Source organism: Salvelinus sp. IW2-2015, unplaced genomic scaffold, assembly GCF_002910315.2.
Source record: "Salvelinus sp. IW2-2015 unplaced genomic scaffold, ASM291031v2 Un_scaffold2196, whole genome shotgun sequence".
Taxonomy (NCBI): domain Eukaryota; kingdom Metazoa; phylum Chordata; class Actinopteri; order Salmoniformes; family Salmonidae; genus Salvelinus; species Salvelinus sp. IW2-2015.
In genome coordinates, this window is record NW_019943526.1 from 70,228 (window position 1) to 98,017 (window position 27,790).

Here is a 27,790-nt window from a genome sequence, read left to right on the forward strand (position 1 = left end):
ATACCACCTCTCATCCCTGGTAACCTCACTCACACCCTCACATACCACCTCTCATCCCTGGTAATCTCTCACATACCACCTCTCATCCCTGGTAATCTCTCACATACCACCTCTCATCCCTGGTAACCTCACTCACACGTTCACTTACCCACAGCTTATTATTTAAATTACTACATTCCTTTGTTCATTTCTGGGGCCAGTAGTTTTTCCATTACAAATAGGATTTTATTTAAATTCCCATTGGCTGGTGCAAAAGCAGCAGCTACTCTTCCTGGGGTCCACAGTAAACAAAAATCATTACAGGACAATAATAGACAAGAACAGCTCAATAACAGAGCTACATAACATTTAAAATAATAATGATCATCTGCTGAGTGACCAGCAGGGCCTCGGAGGTGATGTTATAGAAGGGGTCCTCCACACACTGCACCACCGGAGGCAGAATAACCTTCACGTGAGGCTGGAAAACGGCAGGAGGATGGCTGCACAGGAGGACGTTGAGGAAAGAGGAGGGTATCGATCATGTGACCTGGCCAGGAAAAACTCAGGGCCTACTGTAGTTATAGGCTACAAAAAGTGTTCATTTCTTCTCTGTATTTAGTCGAAGGACCAGGACTATTTCCCGTTCTAGCCACGTGGTCAGGAAAACTCCTGTCCCTAATAGTATAGTACTACAACTTAAAAGGAAATAATGTTGGAATGGTTATTGTTACAATGTCAAAAAAGTCATCTTGATATTCATATTCACCTTTTCTCTGGCATCTCTCTTTCCAGGTATAGTCCACTCCCTTACAGACAAGTCTACCTCGTCCAACATGAAGATCGATGCCCTCTCTTTCCTCAACGTCCTCCTGTGCAGCCATCCTCCTGCTGTTTTCCAGCCTCACATGAAGGTTATTCTGCCTCCGGTGGTGCAGTGTGTGACGGACCCCTTCTATAAGATCACCTCCGAGGCCCTGCTGGTCACTCAGCAGATGGTCAAGATCATACGCCCGTTAGGAGGTAGGTACTGTAGCCCAGAGGTTAGAGAGGTGGATCAGTAATCTAAAGGTTGCTGGTTCAAGTCCTGGGCCAGGAGGATGAAATAGTGGGGACTGAACTGTCTACTGGTGTCAGATCATTGTGTTTCTGGGGTTGGGATGAAAGGTAGAATAAGAAATTCCGTTCCAAATAAAAGTATCTATTCTACTCTAGACAAACTACCCGCCTTCGACGTCAAGCCCTACGTGAAGGATGTGTTCTCTGCCACTCTGAAGAGGCTGAAGGCTGCAGACATTGACCAGGAAGTGAAGGAGAGGGCCATTTCCTGTATGGGTCACATCGTGTGTCACCTAGGAGACCAGCTGGGTGGTGACCTCCAGCCGACACTGCAGATCTTCCTGGAGAGACTGAAGAACGAGATCACCAGGTAGGTAGCCTAGTGTGTTGCAGGTACACATCCCTGCTCCAACTGTAAAAATAATCTGGTGTAGGGTGGGAAGTGAGCCGGCAACAGGACAGTTACTGGCATCAGTATCCCAATACCATCTTGTGCCATTGAACAAGCCACTCAACCCCCTAAACTGCACTGTGGCTGACTCTTTCCTCCAAGCTCCCTGTGGGTTTATGTGTATATTGGAGGGATAAGACAAAAAGTATCTCCATGACAACAATCTTATCCAGAGAGTTGGAGGGTTCATCTTTGTATCTCTTCAATAATGGCTTCTGTGACAACATGTGCTGCATCATTGAGGGCTATCTCTGTTTCAAAGTAGTCCAATTCTTCTCCATAACAGGCTGACAGCGGTGAAGACCCTGACTCTCATCGCCACATCGCCCCTCAGGATCGACCTCCGACCTTTACTCACTGAGGGCATCCCCATCCTAGGCTCCTTCCTCAGGAAGAACCAGCGCGCCCTCAAGCTGAGCACACTGACTGCCCTCAACATGATCGTTATGAACTACAGCGACAGCCTGAAGCCGGCCATGATCGAGGCTGTGCTCAACGAGCTACCTGCCCTGATCGAGGAGAACGACATGCACATATCCCAGGTGGCGGTGATGCTTCTCACCTGTATAGCTAAGGTGTGCCCCTCCTCCCTGTCCAAGATCGGGAACACCGTCTTACCTGGTGTGTTTCATCTGGTTCATTCTCCGTTGCTGCAAGGAGGGGCTCTGTCGGCCATCTTGGAGTTCTTCAAGGCCCTGGTGGTCACTAAGGCTGGGAATATGGGATACAACGACCTCTTGAAAGCTCTCACCGGTCCTTTCCACGGCTCAGGGAAGGCTACAGACCCCACACCCATGCACAGACAGTCTTACTACTCTGTGGCCAGGTAGGAGTAGTGGTTTGTTCGATTGATTGATTGATTGATTGATTGATTAAGTGGACAGATAAAGAGGATAGATATAAGTGATATACCTATAGTGTCCTGTAGAGGCATGGGAAACACAAAATTAGGTTTTTATTTTTTCTGTTTTATATTGTCTCATGTTTGGCCAGGTGTGTAGCTGCTCTATCCTCCGTGTGCCCTAAAGAAGCATCCGGAATGGTCACCAGCTTCATCCAGGAAGTCAAGAACCCCAAGTGTTCCGAGTCCGTCAGAATCCTGTCCTTCCTGTGTCTGGGGGAGGTGGGGCGTACCATGAACCTGGGGGGTCAGAAGGAGCTAAAGACCGTGATCCTGGAGGCTTTCTCCTCTCCCAACGAGGAAGTCAAGTCAGCCGCTTCCTGTGCTCTGGGGAACATCTGTGTGGGCAACCTGGAGGAGTACCTTCCCTTTATGCTGAAGGAGATAGATAGCCAGCCTAAGAGAAGGTACCTGCTGTTACACAGCCTCAAAGAGGTGATCAGCGCCTTCTCGGCAGAGAGCTTGTTGGCCCACGTCGAGGATATCTGGGCTCTTCTCTTTAAGAACCGCGAGTGTGCCGAAGAGGGGACGAGGAATGTGGTGGCGGAGTGTCTGGGGAAACTCACCATGGTCAACCCGGCTCAGCTCCTGCCCAGGCTCAAACAACAGCTTTCCTCGGGGTCTCCTGTGGCCCGCAGTACTGTGGTCACCGCTGTTAAGTTCACCATCGTTGATCAGCCTGTACCTATAGATTCACTACTCAAAGGATGCATAGGTAAGATGTTAAAGTGACTGTTTTTTTTTACACTGGTTATATGACAGCCTTATTCAACCGTAGTGTACTTCTTTGGGTTAAAGCCACATCTGGTTAAAAATAGTGCACTGTATGGAGAAATGCGGTGTCATTTAAAATGCACCCACAACATGCTAAAATGTCCAGGGTTGTATTCATTCAAGTAATGGGACAATGGAGAAAGAAATAATAAATTACAACGGGAAAAAATGAGTGTTTGCCTCTCAGTTTCAGTTAGATTTCTTCCATTTGGTTCTTAATGATCATCGCCTTGTTCTCTATGCCAGGTGACTTCCTGAAGACTCTGCAGGACAAAGACCCGAATGTACGTCGTGTGGCCTTGGTGATGTTCAACTCAGCGGCCCACAACAAACCTTCTCTGATCCGCGGTCTGCTAGCCTCAGTACTGCCTAGCCTCTACAACGAGACACAGATCAGGAAGGACCTTATCAGAGAGGTACTGTGTGTGTGTGTGGCCTGCTAGCCTCAATATTACCTAACCTCTACAACAACAAACAAATCAAGAAGGGCTGTTGCCGTGACCGTATTACCGCCACACCTGATGTCATGTGTCATAACCGCAAGTCACTGTAGTCTCCTCTTATACACTCTGGATGAGCGTTAGTAGGACCCAACTCGTTAACGCGGTCATCGGGTCGCTAATGGCCTGGTAGTTAGGGCTCTAGTGTCCCTCTAACCACTCTGACATCAATGCAAATGAGATGGAAATCACATCAAAACACTTATCATCGAAAACAGTATCATGCTTTTAAAACTCACCTCACTGTGATCGATACATGTGAAGAAAGTAGTTCAAGAACAGGTTGAAACTGAGTGGAAAACGTGGTCGTTGTGGATGTTGTTTCTAAGTCTAACACAATGAAATGGACAGCTGCTTTCTAAGATCATGATTCATTCAAAACCACCATATGCATATTAGAGTTTATGTATAGGCCTATATAGGAGCCCAAGCCAGAAAAAAAAACTGAATTGAAATAATGATTGTGCCATTATACAATACATAGTGTTTTGGAAATTCTTACACAGGGACACTCGAAGTCAATCTTACATAAATCACTGTTTATTGTCAGCGAGCTGGAGAGGTCAAACTTAGATGCATGAAAGTGAGCTCTAACGGGGCAGTCCCGTTAGTTCCCTTATATACTGACGAGTTATATTTGCATGATTATTCATAATTAATGTTTGCTTCATTCATGTGACAGACCAATACTGGGTCATGCATGTGACAGATCAATACCTCACGAGGCTTCTTCTCTCTAAGCTGAGACCTTAAAACTGAGAGATCCCTTTCTCCAAACAAGTTTCTGGGCGTACTGTCAAATTGCAGATACTGATAGTGAGGATTTGTTCAATCAGTCACATACATGAACACAGACATTGGTTATTAGAAAAGCACAAACATAACAATGTCCATCACAATAGCCTACTGCATGTTACACATGGCCGAAAAACAGTAAAAAAACAAACAGATTTAAGATATCTTTGGTACATAATTGATCTAGCCTAAATTAAACTTATTCAGAGTGGGGCTACAGTTATAGTGAATTTGTATTTTGAATAGCCTTGTAATAGGTCATATTTTATATTTTCATAATTAATAGGCTGACATTACAGAATATCTGACCACCGTGCGTTTCCATCTCATCCTCTCTCTCCGTCATTCCTTTATTGAGCACGTAGAGGGGCTGTCAACAGTTTAATGAAATATGTTTCCTTGTGAAAACATGTTACTAAACTCAGCATAAAAATAAACGTCCTTTTTTCAGGATCCTGTCTTTCAAAGATAATTCGTAAAAATCCAAATAATTTCGCAGATCTTCATTGTAAAGGGTTTAAACACTGTTTCCCATGCTTGTTCAATGAACCATAAACAATTAACGAACATGCACCTGTGGAATGGTCGTTAATACACTAACAGCTTACAGATGGTAGGCAATTAAGGTCACAGTTATGAAAATTTAGGACACTAAAGAGGCCTTTCTACTGACTCTGAAAAACACCAAAAGAAAGATGCCCAGTGTCCCTGCTCATCTGCGTGAACGTATGAAGCCCCTAAATAAGATCTGGTGCAACCAATTACCTTCAGAAGTCACATAATTAGTTAAATAAAGTCCACCTGTGTGCAATCTAAGTGTCACATTTGGGGCAGCAGGTAGCCTAGTGGTTAGAGCGTTGGGTAAGTAACCGAAAGGTTGCTAGATCGAATCCCTGAGCTGACATGGTAAAACTCTGTCGTTCTGCCCCTGAACTAGCCAGTTAACCCACTGTTCCTAGGCTGTCATTTTAAATAAGTATTTGTTCTTAACTGACTTGCCTAATTAAATAAAGGTTAAACATAAAAAAAAAAAAAAACATGATCTCAGTTTATACACACCTGTGCTGAAAGGCCCCAGAGTCTGCAACACCACTAAGCAAGGGGCACCACCAAGGAGCTCTCCAAACAGGTCAGGGACAATGTTCTTGGAGAAGTACAGATCGGGGTTGGGTTCTAAAAAAATATCAGAAACTTTGAACATCCCATGGAGCACCATTAAATCCATTATTAAAAAATAGAAAGAATATGGCACCACAACAAACCTGCCAAGAGAGGGCCGCCCACCAAAACTCACGGACCAGGCAAGGAGGGCATTAATCAGATGCAACAAAGAGACCAAAGATAACCCTGAAGGAGCTGCAAAGCTCCACAGCAGAGATTGGAGTATCTGTCCATAGGACCACTTTAAGCCGTACACTCCACAGAGCTGGGCTTTAGGGAAGAGTGGCCAGAAAAAGGCCATTGCTTATTAAAGAAAAAAATAAACAAACACGTTTGGTGTTAGCCAAAAGGCATGTGGGAGATGCCCCAAACATATGGAAGAAGGAACTCAAGGAAAACGCTATGTCTGGCACAAACCCAACACCACTCATCACCCCTAGAACACCATCCCCACAGTGAAGCATGGTGGTGGCAGCATCATGCTGTGGGGATGTTTTTCATTGGCAGGGACTGGGAAACTGGTCAGAATTTAAGGAATGATGGATGGTGCTAAATACAGGGAAATTCTTGAGGGAAATCTGTTCGTCTTCCAGAGATTTGAGACTGGGACGGATGTTCACCTTCCAGCAGGAAAATGACCCTAAGCTGCTAAAGCAACACACAAGTGGTTTAAGGGGAAACATTTACATGTCTTGGAATGGCCTAGTCAAAGCCCAGACCTCAATCCAATTGAGAATCTCTGGTATGAATTAACGATTGCTGTACACCAGCGGAACCCATCCAACTTGAAAGAGCTGGAGCAATTTTGACTTGAAGAATGGGCAAGAATCCCAGTGGCTAGATGTGCCAAGCCAATAGAGACATACCCCAAGAGACCCCAGCTGTAATTGCTGCAAAAGGGGGCTCTACAAAGTATTGACTTTGGGAGGGATGAATAGTTATGCACGCTCAAGTTCCGTTTTTTTTGTCTTATTTCTTGTTTGTTTCACAAGAAAATATATTTGTATCTTCAAAGTGGTAGACATGTTGTGTAAATCAAATGATGCAAACCCCCCCCAAAAAATCTATTTTAATTCCAGGTTGTAAGGCAACAAAATAGGAAAAATGCAAAGGGGGCTGAATACTTGTATGTATTTTTATAAATCCCCTGTATTGACTGTGTTGAACACTCTGTCTATGTCAGGTGGAGATGGGTCCGTTCAAGCACACAGTGGACGATGGTCTGGACGTGAGAAAGGCAGCGTTTGAGTGCATGTATACCTTACTGGACAGCTGTCTGGACTGCTTGGACATCTTCGAGTTCCTCGACCGCGTAGAAGAAGGCCTTAAAGACCACTACGACATCAGAGTAAGACTGCACACAAACTAACTTCCTCAAGGCCTTTGCAATCCCTAAAACATGGTACTAGTGTGTTGGGGCACTCTTAAACCGGACAAATGAGAGCAGTGCGTTGTTAGGGACCCGGGGAGGGCCACGCTGTCTGTCAGAAAAGTTGTGGGAGGTTAAATCTAAATCTTAAATCACCCAGAACTCCGTTTTGTTACGAGAGACCAACTTTGATGCAATGAGAGATTTGTCAACCAATGCCGAAGGTGCATAAAGATGTACTTACCGCCTCATTTGCTAAGTTCTCCGTATTGTACAGTGTTCTCCATTACTCTTGTTTTGTATCGGCATTAGCATTGTATATATGACCCCCAAATTCTAACTCCAAGACGGTGGCAATTTGAAAACATGAACAAGTAGATTGTGCTGATTTAAAAAAGGCACATTGAACCATGTCGCTCCAAATTCCGTGGCTCAAACTGAATTCCTCCATTTTTATGCACGTCCGGCATGGAACACGGATAGAATGTCTCTCCCATCTTATTTCTCTAAAATGTCTTCCTGCCTGTCCCCCCCAGATGTTGACATTCATCATGCTGGCCAGACTCTGCTCTCTGTGTCCCAATGCTGTGGTCCAGAGACTGGACAGACTGATCGAACCTCTCAGGGTTACCTGCACCACTAAGGTAAGGAGACTTATGACATGGCAGTCCACACAAGCCTCAAATAATTAAAAGCGAGGGCCTACCCGAGTGGAGCAGTGGTCTAAGGCAGTGCTAGCTGTGTCACTAGAGATTCTGGGTTCGAGTCCAGGCTCTGTCGCAGCCGGCCGCGACCAGGAGATCCATGGGGCGGCGCACAATTGGCCAAGCGTCGTCTGGGTTAGGGCAGGGTTTGGCCGGCAGGGAAGTTCTTGTCCCATCGCGCACTAGCGACTCCTGTGGCGGGCCGAGCGCAGTGCACGCTGACACGGTCGCCAGGTGTACGATGTTTCCTCCGACACATTGGTGTGGCTGGCTTCCGGGTTAAGTGGGCATTGTGTGAAGAAACAGTGCGGCCTGGCAGGGTCGTGTTTCGGAGGACGCATGGCTCTCGACCTTCGCCTCTCCTGAGTCCGTACGGGAGTTGCAGCGATGAGACAAGACTGTATCTACCAATTGGATACCACGAAATTGGGGGTAAAAAAAGTTAATAAAAATAATAATAATTAAAAGCGGCCCGCCACGTACAGCTTACCGTAACAAAGTGGTTGAATACTTATTGACTCAAGACATTTCAGCTTTCTACTTTTTGTTAATTTGTAGAAATGTCAAAAAACGTCATTCCACTTTGGGGTATTTATTGTGTGTAGGCCAGTGACACAAAATCACAATTTAATTCATTTTAAATGTAGGCTATAACACAACAAAATTAGGAAAAATTAAAGAGGTGTGAATACATTCTGAAGGCACTACAGTTACTTCCCGTTAGTTAATCTAACCTGTTAGTTTAGAGCTGCAAACACATAGTTACAACCCGTTAGTTAATCTAACCTGTTAGTTTAGAGCTGCAAACACATAGTTACTACCCGTTAGTTAATTTAACCTGTTAGTTTAGAGCTGCAAACACATAGTAACAACCCGTTAGTTAATCTAACCTGTTAGTTTAGAGCTGCAAACACACAGTTACTACCCGTTAGTTAATTTAACCTGTTAGTTCAGTACTGCGAACACATAGCTCTGTGTACAATAGTGTTTGACATGATATTTGAATGACTACCTCATCTGTGTACCCCACACATAAAATGATCTGTAAGGTCTGCTAACCTCCCCCCGTTATTGTAATGGTGAGAGGTTAGCATGTCTTGGGGGTACGATATTTGTTTGTCTGTAACTTTCTCACTCATCATTATTCACGATTCATTCAGGGTTATCCGTAACCATGGTAACATCCACATTAATGTAGACGTGTTTAGAGACATTCTATTGTTATTTACAATAAAAAAAAGTGACTCCAAAATGACACAAATCATTGTATCATTTCAAATCAAAAGTGCTGGAGTACAGAAACAAATGATGTGTCACTGTCCCAACACTTTGAGCTCACTGTATTTACGTTAACATCGCCAATAAAAGATGTGTGCTTACACAATATTTGCTTCTTCTATCGTCGTCGCAGGTGAAGGCGGGGTCAGTGAAGCAGGAGTTTGAGAAGCAGGAGGAGCTGCGTCGTTCAGCGATGAGGGCCGTGGCTGCCTTGCTCTCTATCAGCGAGGTGGAGAAGAGCCCTGCCATGGCCGACTTCGCCAACCAGATACGCACCAACGCAGAGATGGCCTCCATCTTAGAGAGCATCCAGGGAGACACACGTTCCAGCACGGTGGAAAGCATGGACACCAGTTAGAACTAAACGATGCGGAGGGGACACCCTCCCAGGATAATTTGAAGTTATTCTTTAAAATAGAACAGAAACCGAAGTCAATGCCCAGCATTTTTGGCTAGATGCAAATTGTATGACTGTCATAGGCCGTATTCACGGCCACTGAAATCATTCATATTCTGCCTTGAAAGTTGAGTTGAAAACGTGCCTTATTGACTAGTCAGGATGTCGTAGGGCCTAATCAATGCCAAGTATTCCTCCGCCTTAAAAATCAACGTTGATATGAAAACGTGTCTTCTGATCATTGAGGTCATACTTTATTCAAAGGACTTTAAGGCCAGTGGTATTCAGTGCCATGTTGGCAGGGCTGTGACATTGCTACAGTATTCTCCATGAAATACATTGCAAATAAACAAACGTTTTGTTCATTTAACTGTGCATCATCTAGTGTGTAAAATGTAAGACTTGCATAATGCATTACAGACCCCCACTAATATACAAGGCATTCGGGAAAGTATTCAGACTCCTTCACTTTTTCCACATTTTGTTACGTTACAGCCTTATTTTAAAATGGATTAAATAGATGTTTCCCCCTCATCAATCTACACACAATACCACATAATGACAAGGCAAAAAATATATATAATTTTTACAAAACAATTAATAATCTTAAATATCACATTTACATAAGTATTCAGACCCTTTACTCACTTGGTTGAAGCACCTTTGGCAGCGATTACAGCCTTGAGACTTCTTGGGTATGACGCTACCAGCTTGGCACACCTGGATTTGGGGAGTTTCTCACACTCTTCTCTGCAGATCCTCTCAAGCTCGGTCAGGTTGGATGGGGAGTGTCACTGCACAGCTATTTTCAGGTCTCCAGAGATGTTCGGTCGGGTTCAAGTTCGGGGTCTGGCTGGGCCACTCAAGGACATTCAGAGACTTGTGCCGAAGCCACTCCTGTGTTGTCTTGGCTGTGTGCTTAGTGTCGTTGTCCTGTTGGAAGGTGAACCTTCGCCCCAGTCGGAGGCCCTGAGCGCTCTGGAGCAGGTTTTCATCAAGGATCTCTGTACTTCGCTCCGTTCATCTTTCCCCAGTCCCTGCCACCACCATGCTCCACTGTAGGGAAGCTGTCAGAGTGACCATCTGGTTCTTAGTCATCTCCCTGACCAAGGCCCTTCTTCCCCAATTGCTCAGTTTGGACAGGCGGCCAGCTCTAGGAAGTCTTGGTGGTTCCAAACTTATTTTAAGAATGACGGAGGCCACTGTTCTTGGGGACTTTCAATGCTGCAGATACATTTTGGTACCGTTCCCCAGATCTGTCTCACGACACAATCCCGTTGACCTTATGCCTTGGTTTTTGCACTGTCAACTGTGGGACCTTGTGTGGACTCCAATCAAGTTGTAGAAACATCTCAAGGATGAGCAATGGAAACAGGATGCGCCCCAGCTCAATTTCACATCCCATAGCAAATGGTCTGTATGTTTATTTTCAATACATTTGCAAAAATGTCTAAAACCTGTTTTCGCTTTGTCATTATGCAGTATAATTGTGTGTAGATTAGTTTAATCCCTTTCAGAATAAGGTTGTAGCACTAAAGCAGGGTTCCCCAACTAGCGGCCCGCAGGTGGCTTTATTTAGCATTTATTGGACATAAGACAAAAAAAAAATTCCAAAGTATGAAGCCCTTTTTACATCAGCCTGCAGGAAATCAGCTACAAGTGATTTTAATTTTATAAATCTGTTCCAAGTATTCCCACGCATAAAGAAACAAGATTAAATATAAACGTAGACAATTGTAAATATATCTGTTAGGGCTTTTTGCAGTCTAATTATTTTTTTTATTACGTTCCCGGCCCAACCATCTGATCAACATTATTTGTATACGTTTTTTGTAATTGGCCTGCAGCTGAAACTTGTTGATGATCCCTGCCTTAAAGCCATCATAATGCATTATGACCCCCTAATATATCACACCCAGAAGCCATTATTTTACCTTTATTTAACCAGGAAGGACTCAGAGATTTATAGTCTCTTTTTCAAGAGTGTCCATTATAGATGACTATAATGCATTATGACCCCCACCCTAATATAATCACACCAAACCATATCATAAAAACAGGCAAATACCAATGACAGGTATATATATAATTTATTGATCAAACAATAAAGAGGCGTGGTCCCAGATCACTCGTGTTCCTCGCTGCGTAGCCTGGCGTTGGGGTTGGTGATCTTGATGGCCAGCTGAGCTGCCCTCTCCACGATCAACTTCCTGTTCTTAGACGACACATTGTGGGCTATCTCTGCAGCATGGGTCCTGTGGAGGAGGAGGGGAGAGAATAGTTACAGTAACAGACACCGGAGGGCAAAAGGGGGAGATTTAATTTCTCCGGAAAACAGCTGATGCCATCAGGGTTAGGGTCAATTCAATTTAGGAAGTAAACCCCGAAATTCTAATTTCTCAATGCTTATTTAATTCAAATGGAATGATCAACCCTGGATGTCACCAGATGTCACCAAACAAATCAATTTGAAGAGCCATGCATATGTAACAGTATAACTTTAGACCGTCCCCTCCCCCCGACACGGGCGCGAACCAGGGACCCTCTGCACACATCAACGGTCACCCACGAAGCGTCGTTACCCATCGCTCCACAAAAGCCGCGGCCCTTGCAGAGCAAGGGGAAACCCTACTTCAAGTCTCAGAGCAAGTGACATAACCGATTGAAACGCTATTAGCGCGTACCCGCTAACTAGCTAGCCATTTCACATCCGTTACACTCACCCCCTTTCGACCTCCTCCTAAATCTAATAACACAACATGCTGTATTCCTAACACCAAAAACGTATAGATGAAGCTCAGCCACATGCAACTACAGCCACGTTTACGGCTGATGTTGTAGCAGGTTATCTTCCACCTCCTGGCTACAGGGTGAGCTAAGGGTGGAATGGGTAATTCCTCTGCCGTGCTCTCCCTCCTCGTTCAAACGCCTGGCGTGAGTATGGATGACCCAGCAGGCCACGATGACAGAGGAGGAGCCAGGGAAGGAGGAGTCAGACCCTACTAGATTTATAGGTCATTATACGCTCGGACATCTACAGGACACACATACACGAGGGTTAACCCACAGCCACGGTCAAGCAGACAGACCGCTACTCTCGCATTCAAATGTCAGAATGTGAGCTATTGCGAGATCAGGCTGGTTTCACCAGGCTAGGACACAAACATACACCAAAATGAAATATTGCACTTGAATGAACACATTCAAAACAACGAACTGGGTAAACCACGCCACCTCCGTATTCTAAAAACAAACGCTCCATTGGCTGTTCTGTAGCCACAGCCACTGTCCACACAGCTAGTCCCTCCCTTTTGGGTTGCCATGGAAATAGTCTCCTAAGAAAGACTCACATCAGACAAACTAAACCATAACGTAGCTCCATCAGTCTACTTTCTACCCCTGGGCTACGTTCAGTAGGCAACCCAAACGTTGTTCATGAACCGTCATGAATAAAGCCAACAGGACTCCTTATTATACATGTCTATTATATATCAGTTGTATATAACATGTTTTCTATGGTGAATGTTCCACAACGTGGTGCCCTGTTGAACGCAGCCCTGCTGAACGATCACAGGTTGCATTCCATTTCACCACCCTTCTCGTCATGGATTTAACAGTGCTGGAAAGCTCTCCAGTCTCCAGCCAATACGTACACCAATCCCATGCTTTTAAATCCATGACGGGCAAGTGTACACATTCAGAGAAAAGAATAAATAAATAGTCGGGACTTACTTGTTGCTCATCATGAGGACCTCCAGCTCTCTGATGTTGTGGACCAGGAACTTCCTGAAGCCGGAGGGGAGCATGTGTTTGGTCTTCTTGTTGCTGCCGTAGCCGATGTTGGGCATCAGCATCTGGCCTTTGAAGCGCCGGCGCACCCTGTTGTCGATACCACGGGGTTTACGCCAGTTTTGCTACAAAAGATAAAACATTAGTAAAGCGATATCCTGCAAATACAGTAGCCAGCTAGTGCGGTGACTAAACTGGTTAGGGAAGGGCTTAGGACAGTTAAGACAGACCGTTCACTTGCCCCATTCCTTAAAGACGCACTCCAGGATCTTAACACAAATTGGATTTGTAAAATACTAAATTGTAGGATATAACATCATACGAAATGGATGTAACATTTTCTTTATTTTTTGGCTTTCGAGCACCACTTTCAAAACCATTGGCTGAAATTATAACCAAAAAACCTCTTCAGTCCCGAGACCCCAGAAAAAAAAATGTTCTCCTCATTAATCTGCATCTCCAGACCTTATATTTAGCCACACAATGAAGTGATTTTAGTTCTACTTGTTGTCCTGAACAGAGGACACAAAACTATTTGACAAATCAGTTATATTCCTGCGTTTTATTGACGTAATCAAAAAAAAAACGATCAAAATGAATTTATATGAATACGGTAAGTACGGAAATTGTTTGCTTAGTGGGAAATTAATATCAAACTAGTCAGTGACAATTGTGTGGAGTTTTGTGTTTGTGACAGCAACTATTTGAGCTTATTACAGTACAGTATTATAGACACTATGTTCTGTGATTTCCTATGGTCTTCTATGTAGGGCGGCAGGTAGCCTAGTGGTTAGAGCGTTGTACTAGTAACCGTAAAGGTTGCAAGATCAAATCCCCGAGCTGACAAGGTAAAAATCTGTTGTTCTGCCCCTGAACTAGGCAGTTAACCCACTGTTCCTAGGCCGTCATTGAAAATAAGGATTTGTTCTTAACTGACTTGCCTCGTTAAATAAAGATAAAATAAAAACATTTAAAAACCTTTACTTGTGAAATAAAGAAAAACATGCGAGTCTCAGCTTTCCAAACATCAAACCAGTCGGACTCTACTTCTGCCCCCGTTAAGACTAATCACACACAACGTTAAAAAGAGACTAGAAATCCAAACAGCACCGGCGTCGTGGGACACACACATTGGGTTAAGGAAGCAGCAGCACTAACAAGTGTAAACGTTCAGAGATTGCTCATCATTTGAAAAGGCATGTTCCTGACCTCAGCAATAACCAACACCTGGCTCATGTTCCTGACCTCAGCAATAACCAACACCTGGCTCATGTTCCTGACCTCAGCAATAAAACCAACACCTGGCTCATGTTCCTGACCTCAGCAATAACCAACACCGCTGGTCATGTTCCTGACCTCAACAATAACCAACACCTGGGTCATTTCCTGACCTCAGCTAAACCAACACCTGGCTCATGTTCCTGACCTCAGCTATAAACCAACACCTGGCTCATGTTCCTGACTAAATCACTGTCATTCCTGACTACTATAAACCAACACCTGGGTCATGTTCCTGACCTCAGCTATAACCAACACCTGGCTCATGTTCCTGACCTCATAAAACCAAAACACCTGGCTCATGTTCCTGATCTCAGTAATAACCAACATCTGGGTCATGTTCCTGACTCAGTAATAACCAACACCTGGGTCATGTTCCTGACCTCAGTAATAACCAACACCTGGCTCATGTTCCTGACCTCAACAAACAACACTGGCTCATGTCCTGATCTAGAATAACCAACATCTGGTCATGTTCCTGACCTCAGTAATAACCAACACCTGGGTCATGTTCCTGACCTCAGTAATAACCAACACCTGGCTCATGTTCCTGATCTCAGTAATAACCAACATCTGGTCATGTTCCTGACCTCAGTAATAACCAACACCTGGGTCATGTTCCTGACCTCAGTAATAACCAACACCTGGTCATGTTTCCTGACACTCAGTAATAACCAACCACCTGGGTCATGTTCCTGACCTCAGTAATAACCAACACCTGGCTCATGTTTCCTCAGCCTTCAACAATAACCAACATTCTGGCTCATGTTCCTGACCTCAACAATAACCAACACCTGGCTCATGTTCCTGATCTCAACAATAACCAACACCTGGCTCATGTTCCTGACCTCAACAATAACCAACACCTGGCTCATGTTCCTGATCTCAGTAATAACCAACACCTGGCTTATGTTCCTGACCTCAGTAATAACCAACACCTGGGTCATGTTCCTGACCTCAGCAATAGGTCAGGGTCATCTGGGTCATGTTCATTAGACACCAAACAGAAGAAAAAGACACAGGAAGGAACTACCTGAATTGGTCCAATAAGAAACACTTGTTTTCTATGTGCCCTAATGCAGTGGTTTTCAAACCTCTCCATCGGGGAGGACCCCCCAGACGTTTTAAACAGGATTTTTGTTGTAGCCCTGAACTAGCTCACTGATTCACCTAAATCAAGAGCTTGGTGATTATCTGACAAGTTGAAATGAGGTGTGGTGGCTGTGGAATAGTTCAAATACATGGAACGGCTGGGGATTCGAGGAGAGGTTGTAAAACCGCCTACCCTAATAAATACAACCCTGGTTCAAACCCGTTAGCGTAGCACAGATTCAAACGCTGTTTGCTACAATTCATTATATAGTGGCCAACATCAACCGTACCTTGACTTTGACATAGCGGTCTGACTGATGTCTGATGAACTTCTTCACCCTCTTCTTGACGATCTTGGGCCTTTTCAGAGGCCTCAATGCTGCCATGATGCCTGGAGGAACATAAACAAACAGTCTGTTAGCAGTACCCTGGAGGAAGCAGTCTATTTCACCATCCGATTTAAAAATATATATTTTATTAGCTACCCACAGGGGGGGGTTAGCCAAGTGTCTCGTTTGAGACAACCTACTACTCATTGAGGCATCAGGTAGCCTAGCGTTTAGAGGCAAGTCAGTAACCGGAGGGTTGCCAGGTTGAATCCCAGGTCTGAAAGGAAAAATCTTGCTGGATGTGAGCTGGCAACCAGAGGGTTGGTGGTATCAAATTCTAGATGTCATTTGCCTGTCGTTGTGTCCTTGAGCATGAGACCTAACCCCCACCCACAAAAACTGCTCCTCGGGAGCCTTAGCTTCTGTCGAGTCTGCAACGACCGGATGTTCCGGTATTCAGGGGAAATGTAAAGAGCCTGTGATACGACTTCAGCTTTTGGACATTGACTGGATTGGTTGAACACTGCAGAAAAAAACCTAAACAATACAAGGCTTTTCTTCTTGTCAAGACCAGTACATACACCTGACACGTTAGGTTAGGCCCCAGTGTAACAGCACCCCCCCCCCAACCTATATTGTGTGTCTTTCGTGGGGTTAGGATAAAGCATAAATCAATTAGGTTAGCAAAGCAAAATAGCCTAATGTAGCCATCTCGATGCATTTAGCTAGGCTAGCAGGCATTTAGCTAGGCTAATATGCCCGCATCATTTGTACCGACTTGTTCATTTGATGTGCACGGTTTCCGCTTCAGTAGAGATATTTGCAGCGAAAGGACAAAAACAATGTGCTGCACGCTGCTGTGATTAGACACGATGGGACAGCCACGTCACTATAGTTGACAACTAGCCATATGGTCCGAAACCGGCTAGTTTCCCAACTTTTCCCCTAGTTACGTGTAGTCAAATCCATAGACCGACTACACTAGCATATAATTTGGGCAAATATGGATCTGCAAAAGTAGACCGTCGCTGCTAGTAGAGTTAAATAACGCTAGCGGCTACTTTTAACCATCTTTTGATCGGACATTCCAGTGTCCGATGTGCCTATCTTTATAACAGCCACACATCTACAATAACGACAAAATCTATAAAGTTCGATTGAATATATAATGAATACCGTTGATTTTGATGGAGTAGAGTGATACAATTATAAGGATGCTGTCAGATTTCCATGTTCACTTACCGTTGGGTCTTGTATGCCTACCTAGAGGCAGATGAAGGAAAGAGGGTGGAGACTGTTCTTCTTCCTCTTCCGTTGCTTTTAAGCAAAAAAATGTAATAACTAAACCAAGATAGATCACAGCCTGTCGTTTCCAATGGAAACAAATGAGTCATAGTGGGCAGAGCCAAACACGAGCTAGCGAGATCCTATTGGCTCGTTCTAGCATCATTTGCATATTACCGTTAGGGAACACCTACTCTGTGATGTGCGCGTGTGCAATAACTCAATTCGCTCTCGCACTCCTTGTAAACAACGTGATTTTTTATAACTTTGGAAAAGGGTAAATTCTTCAAAACGTAGTACACTCTGTTCATAACAGACGACTAGGTTTTGGAAACAAAAAACTGTATTGAGATCAAATGTTTCATCGATTACAAAATGTGCAGATTGTCAGCCGAAATCCATCTTCCATCATCTTCCACTGCTGGCCACATGGCTTCCTCTCACTACCATATTTGGTAGTGGGTGGAAACGCCAAGCGGATGCTTCACATTTATACATCCAGTGAAATATCTGTCACATTGTTATACCTGTGACAAAACTTCTTCTTCTTCTATAGGTTTTATGGCAGACTACAACCCGTGTATTGCCGCCACCAACTGGACGGGGTGAAAAACCAAGGTAAAACGAAAATCCATTCGTGATAGGGAAAACTAACTTAATACACCCAAATAAAAATTGTACATAGACGAAACCAAAACTCCCACTTCTTCCTTCATTCAATTCTCCATATGTCCCTTCTCAGGCTCTAGGGCCTGAGACGGTGGTGTGGCTTGTGACAATACTCAAATAAAATGTTATTTGTCACATACACATGGTTAGCAGATGTTAATGCTAGTGTAGCGAAATGCTTGTGCTTCTAGTTCCGACCATGCAGTAATATCTAACAAGTAATCTAACCTAACAATTTCACAACAACAACCTTATACACACACGTGTAAAGGCATAAAGAATATGTACATAAAAGATATATGAATAAGTGATGGCCGAACGGCATAGGCAAGATGCAGTAGATGGTATAGAGTACAGTATATACATATGCGATGAGTAATGTAGGGTATGTAAACATTATATAAAGTGGCATTGTTTAAAGTGGCTAGTGATACATGTATTACATCAAGATGGCAAGATGCAGTAGATGGTATAGATTTGATTTGATGGTATAGAGTACAGTATATACATATGAGATTAGTAATGTAGGGTATGTAAACATTAGTGGCATTGTTTAAAGTGGCTGGTGATACATTTATTACATACATTTTTCCATTATTTAAGTGGCTAGAGTTGAGTCAGTATGTTGGCAGCAGCCACTCAATGTTAGTGATGGCTGTTTAACAGTCTGATGGCCTTGAGATAGAAGCTGTTTTTCAGTCTCTCGGTCCCAGCTTTGATGCACCTGTACTGACCTCGCCTACTGGATGATAGTGGGGTGAACAGGCAGTGGCTCGGGTGGTTGTTGTCCTTGATGATCTTTTTGGCCTTCCTGTGACATCGGGTGCTGAAGGTGTCCTGGAGGGCAGGTAGTTTGCCCCCGGTGATGCGTTGTGCAGACCTCACTACCCTCTGGAGAGCCTTACGGTTATGGGCGGAGCAGTTGCCGTACCAGGCGGTGATACAGCCTGTATACAGGCTGTATCAACAACGTGATACAACATGTAACGGATGTGAAATGGCTAGCTAGTCAGTGGTGGTGCGCGCGCGCTAATAGCGTTTCAATCGGTTACGTCACTCGCTCTGAGACCTTGAAGTAGTGGTTCCCCTTGCTCTGCAAGGGCCGTGGCCTTTGTAAAGTGATGGTTAACGACGCTTCGTGGGTGTCAGTTGTTGATGTGTGCAGAGGGTCCCTGGTTCGCACCCGGGTCGGGGCGAGGGGACGGACTAAAGTTAAACTGTTACATATGCCCACCCATGGCTGCACCCCTGTCCAGTCATTTGAAATCCATAGATTTCAGGCCTAATGAATTTTATTTTTTACTGTAACTCAGTAAAATCATTGAAATTGTTACATGTTACATTTATATTTTTTGTTCAGTATAACATCCTGTGGTTGCATTCACTTTTTTTTTTAAAAGACATGATCAATTGACTTTAAAAGTCAACCGGGCTATAAACACTAATCCTATGTGTTAACAGATTGAACAGAGCCTCAACTTGACCGTACTGTCCAAACAAGCCTCCTTGGTAAAGATGTGTTTACTGGCCAATCTGGTAATTTTAGGATTATACAGGCCCGCCTCTGATTTGAAGATACAGAAGGATATCCTTACAGTAAACTTGTCACGGCTGTTGAAAGGAGAGGACCAAGGTGCAGCGTGGTCAGCGTACATTTTCTTTATTTTAATCAAAATGACGCCGAACAAAACAATAAACACTACAAAAAAACAAACCGTGAAGCTAAAGGCTATGTGCCCTGAACAAAGTCAACTTCCCACAAAGACAGGTGGGAAAAAGGGATACCTAAGTATGGTTCCCAATCAGAGACAACGATAGACAGCTGTCCCTGATTGAGAACCACACCCGGCCAAACACAAAGAAATACACAATATAGAACATAGAATACCCACCCCAACACACACCCTGACCAAAACCAAAATAGAGACATTAAAAGGATCTCTAAGGTCAGGGCGTGACAAAACTTTTGTTCTCAGTTCTTAACTGATATACTGTGTGTTTCACACCTGAGTGTTCTATGATTTTTCTTTTACTTGGTTAAACAGTGAAAACAACTGGCCATTTATATGACCACAACCCCCCTCCCCCCCACACACACACATTTTGAGTACATTGGCATACCCCATCCTTGTATTGAGGTACGTTTTCTGACCCATATCTCGCTCTGGCGCCTCGGTGTCTTAATGTAACCATAATTGCGTTCTGACCCCAGTGCAGCTCAGTGTAAACAAGCGTAAAGGTAGGTTCAGTAGCTTCTGCGTAAATGTAACCGATGTGAAATGGCTAGCTAGGTAGCGGTGGTGCACGCGAGCAGCCTTTCAGTCGGTGACGTCACTCGCTCTGAGACCTTGAAGTAGTGGTTCCCCTTGCTCTGCAAGGGCAGTGGCCTTTGTGGAGCGATGGGTAACGACGCTTCGTGGGTGTCAGTTGTTGATGTGTGCAGAGGGTCCCTGGTTCGCGCCAGGGGCGAGGGGACGGTCTAAAGTTATACTGTTACATAAAGGTAGGTTCAGTAGCTTCTGTTCAGATTGGTTAGACTTTAGTTTCAGAACCTGTTTATTTCTGTGAAAGGTTTTTATTTTTAATAAATTGTTTTTGCCACCATCATTATTCGCCTCTAGCCTATCACTACAATTGTTTTTGTGAATAAAATCCCTGTTTCTGCACCTAAGGCTTATCCTTTGCCTTCTGACTGCCTGCCTACTAGAACATTCTATATTCTGAATCAGGGGAAGTTGGAGAACAATCAACACTTATTTTCTTTAAAGTTTGTTTAAAAAAAAAGATAGAAATATTTTTTTTTATGCACACAAAAAAGGGTGTTGATTGTTCTCCATCCTCCACTAATTCAGAATATATACATGTTTTATTGACATGACATACTTGGTTCAATAGTTATTGACGAGAGAACCAAATATACGATATAAAACACATTTTACTTTCGGTATACCGGATCATATACCTATTGGCGCTCTAAAAAGTCGGGTAGGCCTAAACAACATTTCCCTGTGGAGATTTTGTCTAATTTCGAGCAGTTGAAGGACAAACCACACAGACAACTGCATTCAGGGCTTAAACCACCCAGTTTATAATCTAGTGTAAACTATGGTTAAAGATTCCATTAAGTATTTATTACCCGTTGACGTTGTATGAAACTGAATCACTGTTCGGATAACGGCCGAGAGGCTCAATGTGTCGTGTCGACCTCCTGTGGCTGTGGATGATATAGCCTCTCCTCGGTCTTATCTAGAGTACAGTACTGTAGAGTAGAGTACAGTCCCACCACCACACTGTACATGCTCGTCCGGCGTGCGTGAGAGCACACTGCGAAGAAGCTAGAATAGAGAAACCAAAACTCTTCAACTCAGAAAATGTACTCTATGGAAGATAGCAAATGTTTTTTTTAATGAACCCCGTCGAATGTTAGAGCAAAGTAATTATATGCCAGTTTTGTAATCTATTTTTTTCCCGGGCGTGGTTTGCATTCAACATTCCTTCTTATATGTCATGTGACCGAGGATTCATTTAAACAGTGCACTGGCTGGAATAGGGTCACCGTTGGAGAAAGTCCGTCGTGCTGCTCATGTAGTATAGCCTGCCTAAGTGTGTTTAGATAGTTTGAAATAAACAAACCAGGGCATGGACGAGAAGGATGACGAACAGCTTGGTGAGTTTCGTTTTCTTTGTAATTTACTACAAGAAAGTTAAAGTGGACATTTGGCCATCTCCCAGTGCAGTGGTTCCCAACCAGGGGTACTAGGAACCTCTGGGGGTACTTGGCATATGAACAGGGGGAGCTTGAGATGACTCGTGAGACCATAGGCCTAATGTTAAAATGTACACGATGGGGTACTTCTGGGTCAGTTGGTGGTACAGTATCCGGAAAAGGTTGGGAACCAAGGTCCTAGGGCATGGTTCCCCAATAGGCAACCCTTATTTGTCCCCCCAAGTTTTCTGACGCCCCAAAATTAAAAGTATGTAAAATCACCAGGAAAATCATATCAAATGTATTTTAATTCAGTATTTCCATGCATAAATACATATTTATACTGTGTGTAGGCCTATGTATTTTTTTCAACGGACAAATAAAATCGATAAATCAATCAACAGAGAGGCATATGTGATCGTATCCCAATGTAATCAAGGTTTGAAAATATTCTGTTTTTCGGTATCTGTTTGGGATTCTTGCGGTCAATTTGCAGTGTAGCCTACAAATCATTCATAACACCACGTTTTCATCCATAGTTTTTATGCGAGTAAATTCATACCCTGTAAAGAAAAATCATGACTGCCCTGATGGAAACAGGACGTTACGGTACAATTTTATAAACTGATCATTTGTTCGTTCGACATGGCGCGTTATTTTTGTGTCGGTAAAATGTATTATGCGCTAGTCCACGTGATGCGATGATTATTATGGATAAGAGCGAGAATATTAGAATTTGTCAAACGGCAGTCAAGCGTTGATCCTCAATATTTATCCGAAAGCAGCGTCAAACTCATCACCCTATACTTTCACGACCATGTTCAATTCATCATCATTTATTTAATATGTATCCTATTAGACATCATGGTTTGCCAAGTTGTAGTGGGAGGACCACATACCATATCACCTCGTGACTCCAAATTTACTTCGATAAAATTGTTATTATATCAATATTTGCGCAACTTGTACTCTCTCGAAACATTTCACAGCATGCCTGATGGAAACGGATAATGTGTTGTTGAACGTTCCAATGTCGACCAAACAGAAAACGGAACAATGCCAATTTATATAATGTTTACATATCCTACATTACTCATCTCAGATGTATACAATGTACTCTAAATGTACTCTATCCAGCGCCATTTTGCGCATAATTAATTTTACCGACACAAAAAGCTCCCACTATGTCGAACTAACAAATTATGTCGGAATTTATACAATTGTACCAAAACTATTTGTTTCCATTACAGCTGTCCTGCTTTGTTTTTATATTCGGTATGACTTTACTCGCATAAAAACAGTGAATGGATTATGACAGATTATGATTTTTCAACGCCAATACCGATAACGATTATTGGAGGACCCAAAAAAGCCGATACCGATTAATCGGCCGATTTTTTACATTTATTTGTAATAATGACAATTACAAGAATAATGAATGAACACTTATTTTAACTTAATATAATACATCAATAAAATCAATTTAGCCTCAAATAAATAATGGAACATGTTCAATTTGGTTTAAATAATGCAAAAACAGAGTGTTGGAGAAGCAAGTAAAAGTGCAATATGTGCCATGTAAGAAAGCTAACGTTTAAGTTCCTTGCTCAGAACATGAGAACATATGAAAGCTGGTGGTTCCTTTTAACATGAGTCTTCAATATTCCCAGGTAAGACGTTTTAGGTTGTAGTTATTATAGGACTATTTCTCTCTATACGATTTGTATGTCATATACCTTTGACTATTGGATGTTCTTATAGGCACTTTAGTATTGCCAGTGTAACAGTATAGCTTCCATCCCTCTCCTCGCYGCTACCTGGGCTCGAACCAGGAACACATCGACAACAGCCACCCTCGAAGCAGCGTTACCCATGCAGAGCAAGGGGAACAACTACTCCAAGTCTCAGAGCGAGTGACGTTTGAAACGCTATTAGCTCGCACCCCGCTAACTAGCTAGCCATTTCACATCGGTTACAGCAGCCTAATCTCAGGAGTTGATAGGCTTGAAGTCATAAACAGCGCAATGCTTGAAGCATTGCGAAGAGCTGCTGGCAAAACGCACAAAAGTGCTGTTTGAATGAATGCTTACGAGCCTGCTGGTGCCTAYCATCGCTCAGTCAGACTGCTCTATCAAATCATAGACTTAATTATAACATAATAACACACAGAAATGCGAGCCTTAGGTCATTAATATGGTCGAATCCGGAAACTTTATTCCGTTTATTCTTTCAGTGAAATACGGAACCGTTCCGTAATTTATCTAACGGGTGGCATCCATAAGTCTAAATATTCCTGTTACATTGCACAACCTTCAATGTTATGTCATAATTACGTAAAATTCGGGCAAATTAGTTCGCAATGAGCCAGGCAGCCCAAACTGTTGCATATACTCTGACTCTGCGTGCAATGAACGCACGAGAAGTGACACAATTTCACCTGGTTAATATTGCCTGCTAACCTGGATTTCTTTTAGCTAAATATGCAGGTTTAAAAATATATACTTCTGTGTATTGATTTTAAGAAAGGCATTGATGTTTATGGTTAGGTACACGTTGGAGCAACGGCAGTCCTTTCTCGCGAATACGCACCGCATCGATTATATGCGACGCAGGACACGCTAGATAAACTAGTAATATCATCAACCATGTGTAGTTAACTAGTGATTATGATTGATTGATTGTTTTTTATAAGATAAGTTTAATGCTAGCTAGTAACTTACCTTGGCTCCTTACTGCATTCGCGTAACAGGCGGGCTCCTCGTGAGGCAGGTGGTTAGAGCGTTGGACTAGTTAACCTTAAGGTTGCAAGATTGAATCCCTGAGCTGACAAGGTAAAAATCTGTCGCCCCTGAACAAGGCAGTTAACCCACCGTTCCTAGGCCGTCATTGAAAATAAGAATTTGTTCTTAACTGACTTGCCTAGTTAAATAAAGGTGTACATTTTTTAAAAATAATAATAATTTTAAAAAATGGCTAAATCGGCATCCAAAAATACCGAATTCCGATTGTTATGAAAACAGGAAATCGGCCCTAATTAATCGGCCATTCTGATTAATCGGTCGACCTCTACCTATGAGGTCTCAACTTCATTATGGATATCAATCAAAATAACAGTCTTTTTGTGGAGTCCTCTGGCTACACGCAAAGCCCTTCCATCCAGTTTCATGCATGTGTGAGTGTAAGGTATGTTTGCCTGTGTGCATAGTAAGGTATGTTTGCCTGTGTGCATAGTAAGGTATGTTTGCCTGTGTGCATAGTAAGGTATTGTTTTGCCTGTGTGTGTAAGGTAATGTTGGGCCTGGTGTGAGGTAGTTCCGGAGTGTGTGTTTGCCTGTGAGTGTAAAGGTGTGGTTGCCTCTGTGCTAGTAGGTTGTTTTGCCTGTAGATTGGCAGTAAGTAAGCGTTAGTATTGCCTGTGTGCATAGTAGGTATGTTTTGCCTGTGTGCATAGTAAGGCATGTTTGCCTGTGTGATAGTAAGGTATGTTTGCTGTGTGTGCATAGTAAGGTATGTTTGGCCTGTGTGCATAGTTGAAGGTATGTTTGCCTGTGTGCATAGTAAGGTATGTTTTGCCTGTGTGCATAGTAGTATGTTTCCTGTGTGCATAGTAAGGTATGTTTGCGTGGTGTTGCTAAGGTATGTTGTCTGTGTGTGTAAGGTATGTTTGCCTGTGTGCGTAGTAAGGTTATGTTTGCCTCTGTGCATAGTAAGGTTATATTGTCCTGTGTGCCATAGTAAGTGTATGTTTGCCTGTGTGCTAGTAGGTATGTTGGCCTGTGTGTGTAAGGTATGTTGCCTGTGTGTGTGTAAGGTATGTTTGCCTGTTTGTGTGTAAGGTCTGTTGCCTTGTTGTAAGGTATGTTTGCCTGTGTGCATAGTAAGGTATGTGGCTTGTGTGCATAGTAGTGAGTTTTGGGCCTTGTGCTAGTAAGGTATGTTTGCCTGTGTGCATAGTAAGGTATGTTTGCCTTGTGTGCATAGTAAGGTATGTTGTCCTGTGTGTGTAAGGTATGTTGCCTGTGCTGTGTGTAAGGTATGTTTGCCTGTGTGTGTAAGCGTATGTTGCCTGTGTGTGTAAGGTATGTTTGGCCTGTGTGTGTAAGGTATGTTTGCCTGTGTGCATAGTAAGGTATGTTTGCCTGTTTGTGTGTAAGGTATGTTGCCTGTGTGCATAGTAAGGTATGTTGCCTGTGTGATAGTAAGGTATGTTTGCCTTGTGCATAGTAAGGTATGTTTGCCTGTGTGCATAGTAAGGTATGTTTGGCCTGTGTGTGTTAAGGTATGTTGCCTGTGTGCATAGTAAGGTATGTTTGCCTGTGTGCATAGTAAGGTATTGTTTGCCTCTGTGCATAGTAAGGTATGTTTTGCCTGTGCTGTGTAAGGTATGTTTGCCTGTGTGCATAGTAAAGGTATGTTTGCCTGTGTGCATAGTAAGGCTATGTTTGCCTGTGTGCATAGTAAGGTATGTTTGCCTGTGTGTGATAAGGTAATGTTTTGCCTGTGTGTGGTAAGGTATGTTTGCCTGTGTGCATAGTATAGGTAGTGTTTGCCTGTGTGCATAGTAAGGTATGTTTGCCTGTGTGCATAGTAGGTATGCTGTTGGCCTGTGACTGGCATAGTAAGGTATGTTTGCCTGTGTGCATAGTAAAGGGTATGTTATGTTTCCTGTGTGCATAGTAAGGGTATGTTTTGCTGTGTTGCATAGTAGTCTGGTAATGTTTGGCTGTGTGCATAGTAAGGTATGCTTTGCCTGTGTGTGTAAGGTATGTTTGCCTGTGTACATAGTAAGGTATGTTTGCCTGTGTGCATAGTAAGTGGTAGGCTATTATGTTTCCAAATTGAATTTCAATGACGTCTCCAAGGGCTTTTCCTCGTATAGCCTTGCTTATCAACAGGTGCGTGGTGTTTTGTGTTTGCTTTTCCAGGCAGACCATTTTTTGTTTTATCGTAACAGTTACTCTTATTAACTTTTATCTACAGACAGTATCCCATTTAGATTAGTTGCTCGATCCAGCCTCATCAATCAACTCATTTTACGATTCTGTTTTTTTATTTTTTTTATTTGTCCATTTGTTTGAGTGAAAGGATATGCCACACCTCACCATGTTCTATTATAAACTTGGTATTTGTTCACCTACTATGGGGCTGTTCCTCCACTGTAGGTACAGTAATCAAACTTTCTTTTCTTTCCAGGACTAGCGTACAGTCTATTTGCGTACAGTGCCATTGTTATTGAGAAGCATTGAGCAGTGCTGTGCCATGAGAGCTGGGCAAAGGAATGTATCACTAGTAGACCTAATGATTATACAATGCCACTTTTATATGTTTACATACCCTACATTACTCATCACATATGTATATACTGTACGCGATACCATCTACTGCATCTTGCCATCTTGATGTAATGTATCACTAGCCACTTTAAACAATGCCACTTTATATAATGTTTACATATCCTACATTACTCATCTCATATGTATATACTGTACTCTATACCATCCACTGCATCTTGCCTATGCCGTTCTGTACCATCACTCATTCATATATTTGTATGTACATATTCTTATTCATTTCTTTACACTTGTGTGTATAAGGTAGTTGTTGTGAAAATGTTAGATTACTTGTTAGATATTACTGCATGGTCGTAACTAGAAGCACAAGCATTTCGCTACACTCGCATTAACATCTGCTAACCATGTGTATGTGACCATTAACATCTGCTAACCATGTGTATGTGACCATTAACATCTGCTAACCATGTGTATGTGACCATTAACATCTGCCTAACATTGTGTAATGACCCATTAACATCTAGCAACCATGTTATTACCTACCAGCCTGACATGTGTATGGTCGGTACCGATTAAAGGTCTGCTAACCATGTGTATGTGGACCATACATGCTGCTAACCATGTGTAATGTGACCATTTGTAACCATGCTGGCTAACCATGTGGTGATGTGACCATTAACTACTGCTGCTAACCATGTGTATGTGACCATTAACATCTGCTTAACCATGTGTATGTGAGTATCTGCTTGGGACCATTTATACACATCTGCCTAACCATGTGTATGTGACCATTAACCATCTGCTAACGGCATGTGTATCGTGACCATTAACATCTGCTAACCATGTGTAAGTAGTGACCATTAACATCTGCTAACCATGTGTATTGTGACCATTAACATCTGCCTAACCATGTGACTAGTTGACCATTAACATCTGCAAGAACATGTGGTGATGCATTGACGACTAAATAACAAATTTGATGTT

General features: G+C 43.0%; 2 protein-coding genes across 2 annotated transcripts in view; one reads left to right on the forward strand and one right to left on the reverse strand.

The window, feature by feature from the left end:
* Positions 1-9,738, forward strand: part of LOC112073245 (cullin-associated NEDD8-dissociated protein 1-like) — a 22,272-nt gene extending 12,534 nt beyond the window's left edge. The window contains 8 exon segments of the mRNA XM_070440080.1: positions 775-1,002; positions 1,195-1,408; positions 1,776-2,315; positions 2,483-3,105; positions 3,411-3,580; positions 6,804-6,968; positions 7,526-7,633; positions 9,105-9,738. Coding sequence (XP_070296181.1) covers positions 775-1,002; positions 1,195-1,408; positions 1,776-2,315; positions 2,483-3,105; positions 3,411-3,580; positions 6,804-6,968; positions 7,526-7,633; positions 9,105-9,329 — 2,273 coding nt within the window. The 3' untranslated portion in view covers positions 9,330-9,738.
* A 1,701-nt stretch (positions 9,739-11,439) lies between these two features.
* On the reverse strand, positions 11,440-17,206 carry LOC112073246 (large ribosomal subunit protein eL32). Its single transcript, XM_024140573.2, has 4 exons — positions 17,099-17,206; positions 15,818-15,918; positions 13,101-13,282; positions 11,440-11,623 (listed from the first exon to the last, which is right to left on the reverse strand). The coding sequence occupies exons 2-4, from the start codon at positions 15,911-15,913 to the stop codon at positions 11,494-11,496; spliced, it is 408 nt and encodes a 135-aa protein (XP_023996341.1). The 5' UTR covers positions 15,914-15,918; positions 17,099-17,206; the 3' UTR covers positions 11,440-11,493.
* Positions 17,207-27,790: the final 10,584 nt, after the last annotated feature.

Excerpts from the sequence above, each read along its gene's own strand:
- LOC112073246 (XM_024140573.2), bottom strand. The coding sequence starts at position 15,913 with ATGGCAGCATTGAGGCCTCTGAAAAGGCCCAAGATCGTCAAGAAGAGG. Across the intron at positions 13,283-15,817 it reads ACCGCTATGTCAAAGTCAAG|CAAAACTGGCGTAAACCCCG; the intron begins GTACGGTTGATG and ends TATCTTTTGTAG. Across the intron at positions 11,624-13,100 it reads GTCCTCATGATGAGCAACAA|GACCCATGCTGCAGAGATAG; the intron begins GTAAGTCCCGAC and ends CCTCCTCCACAG.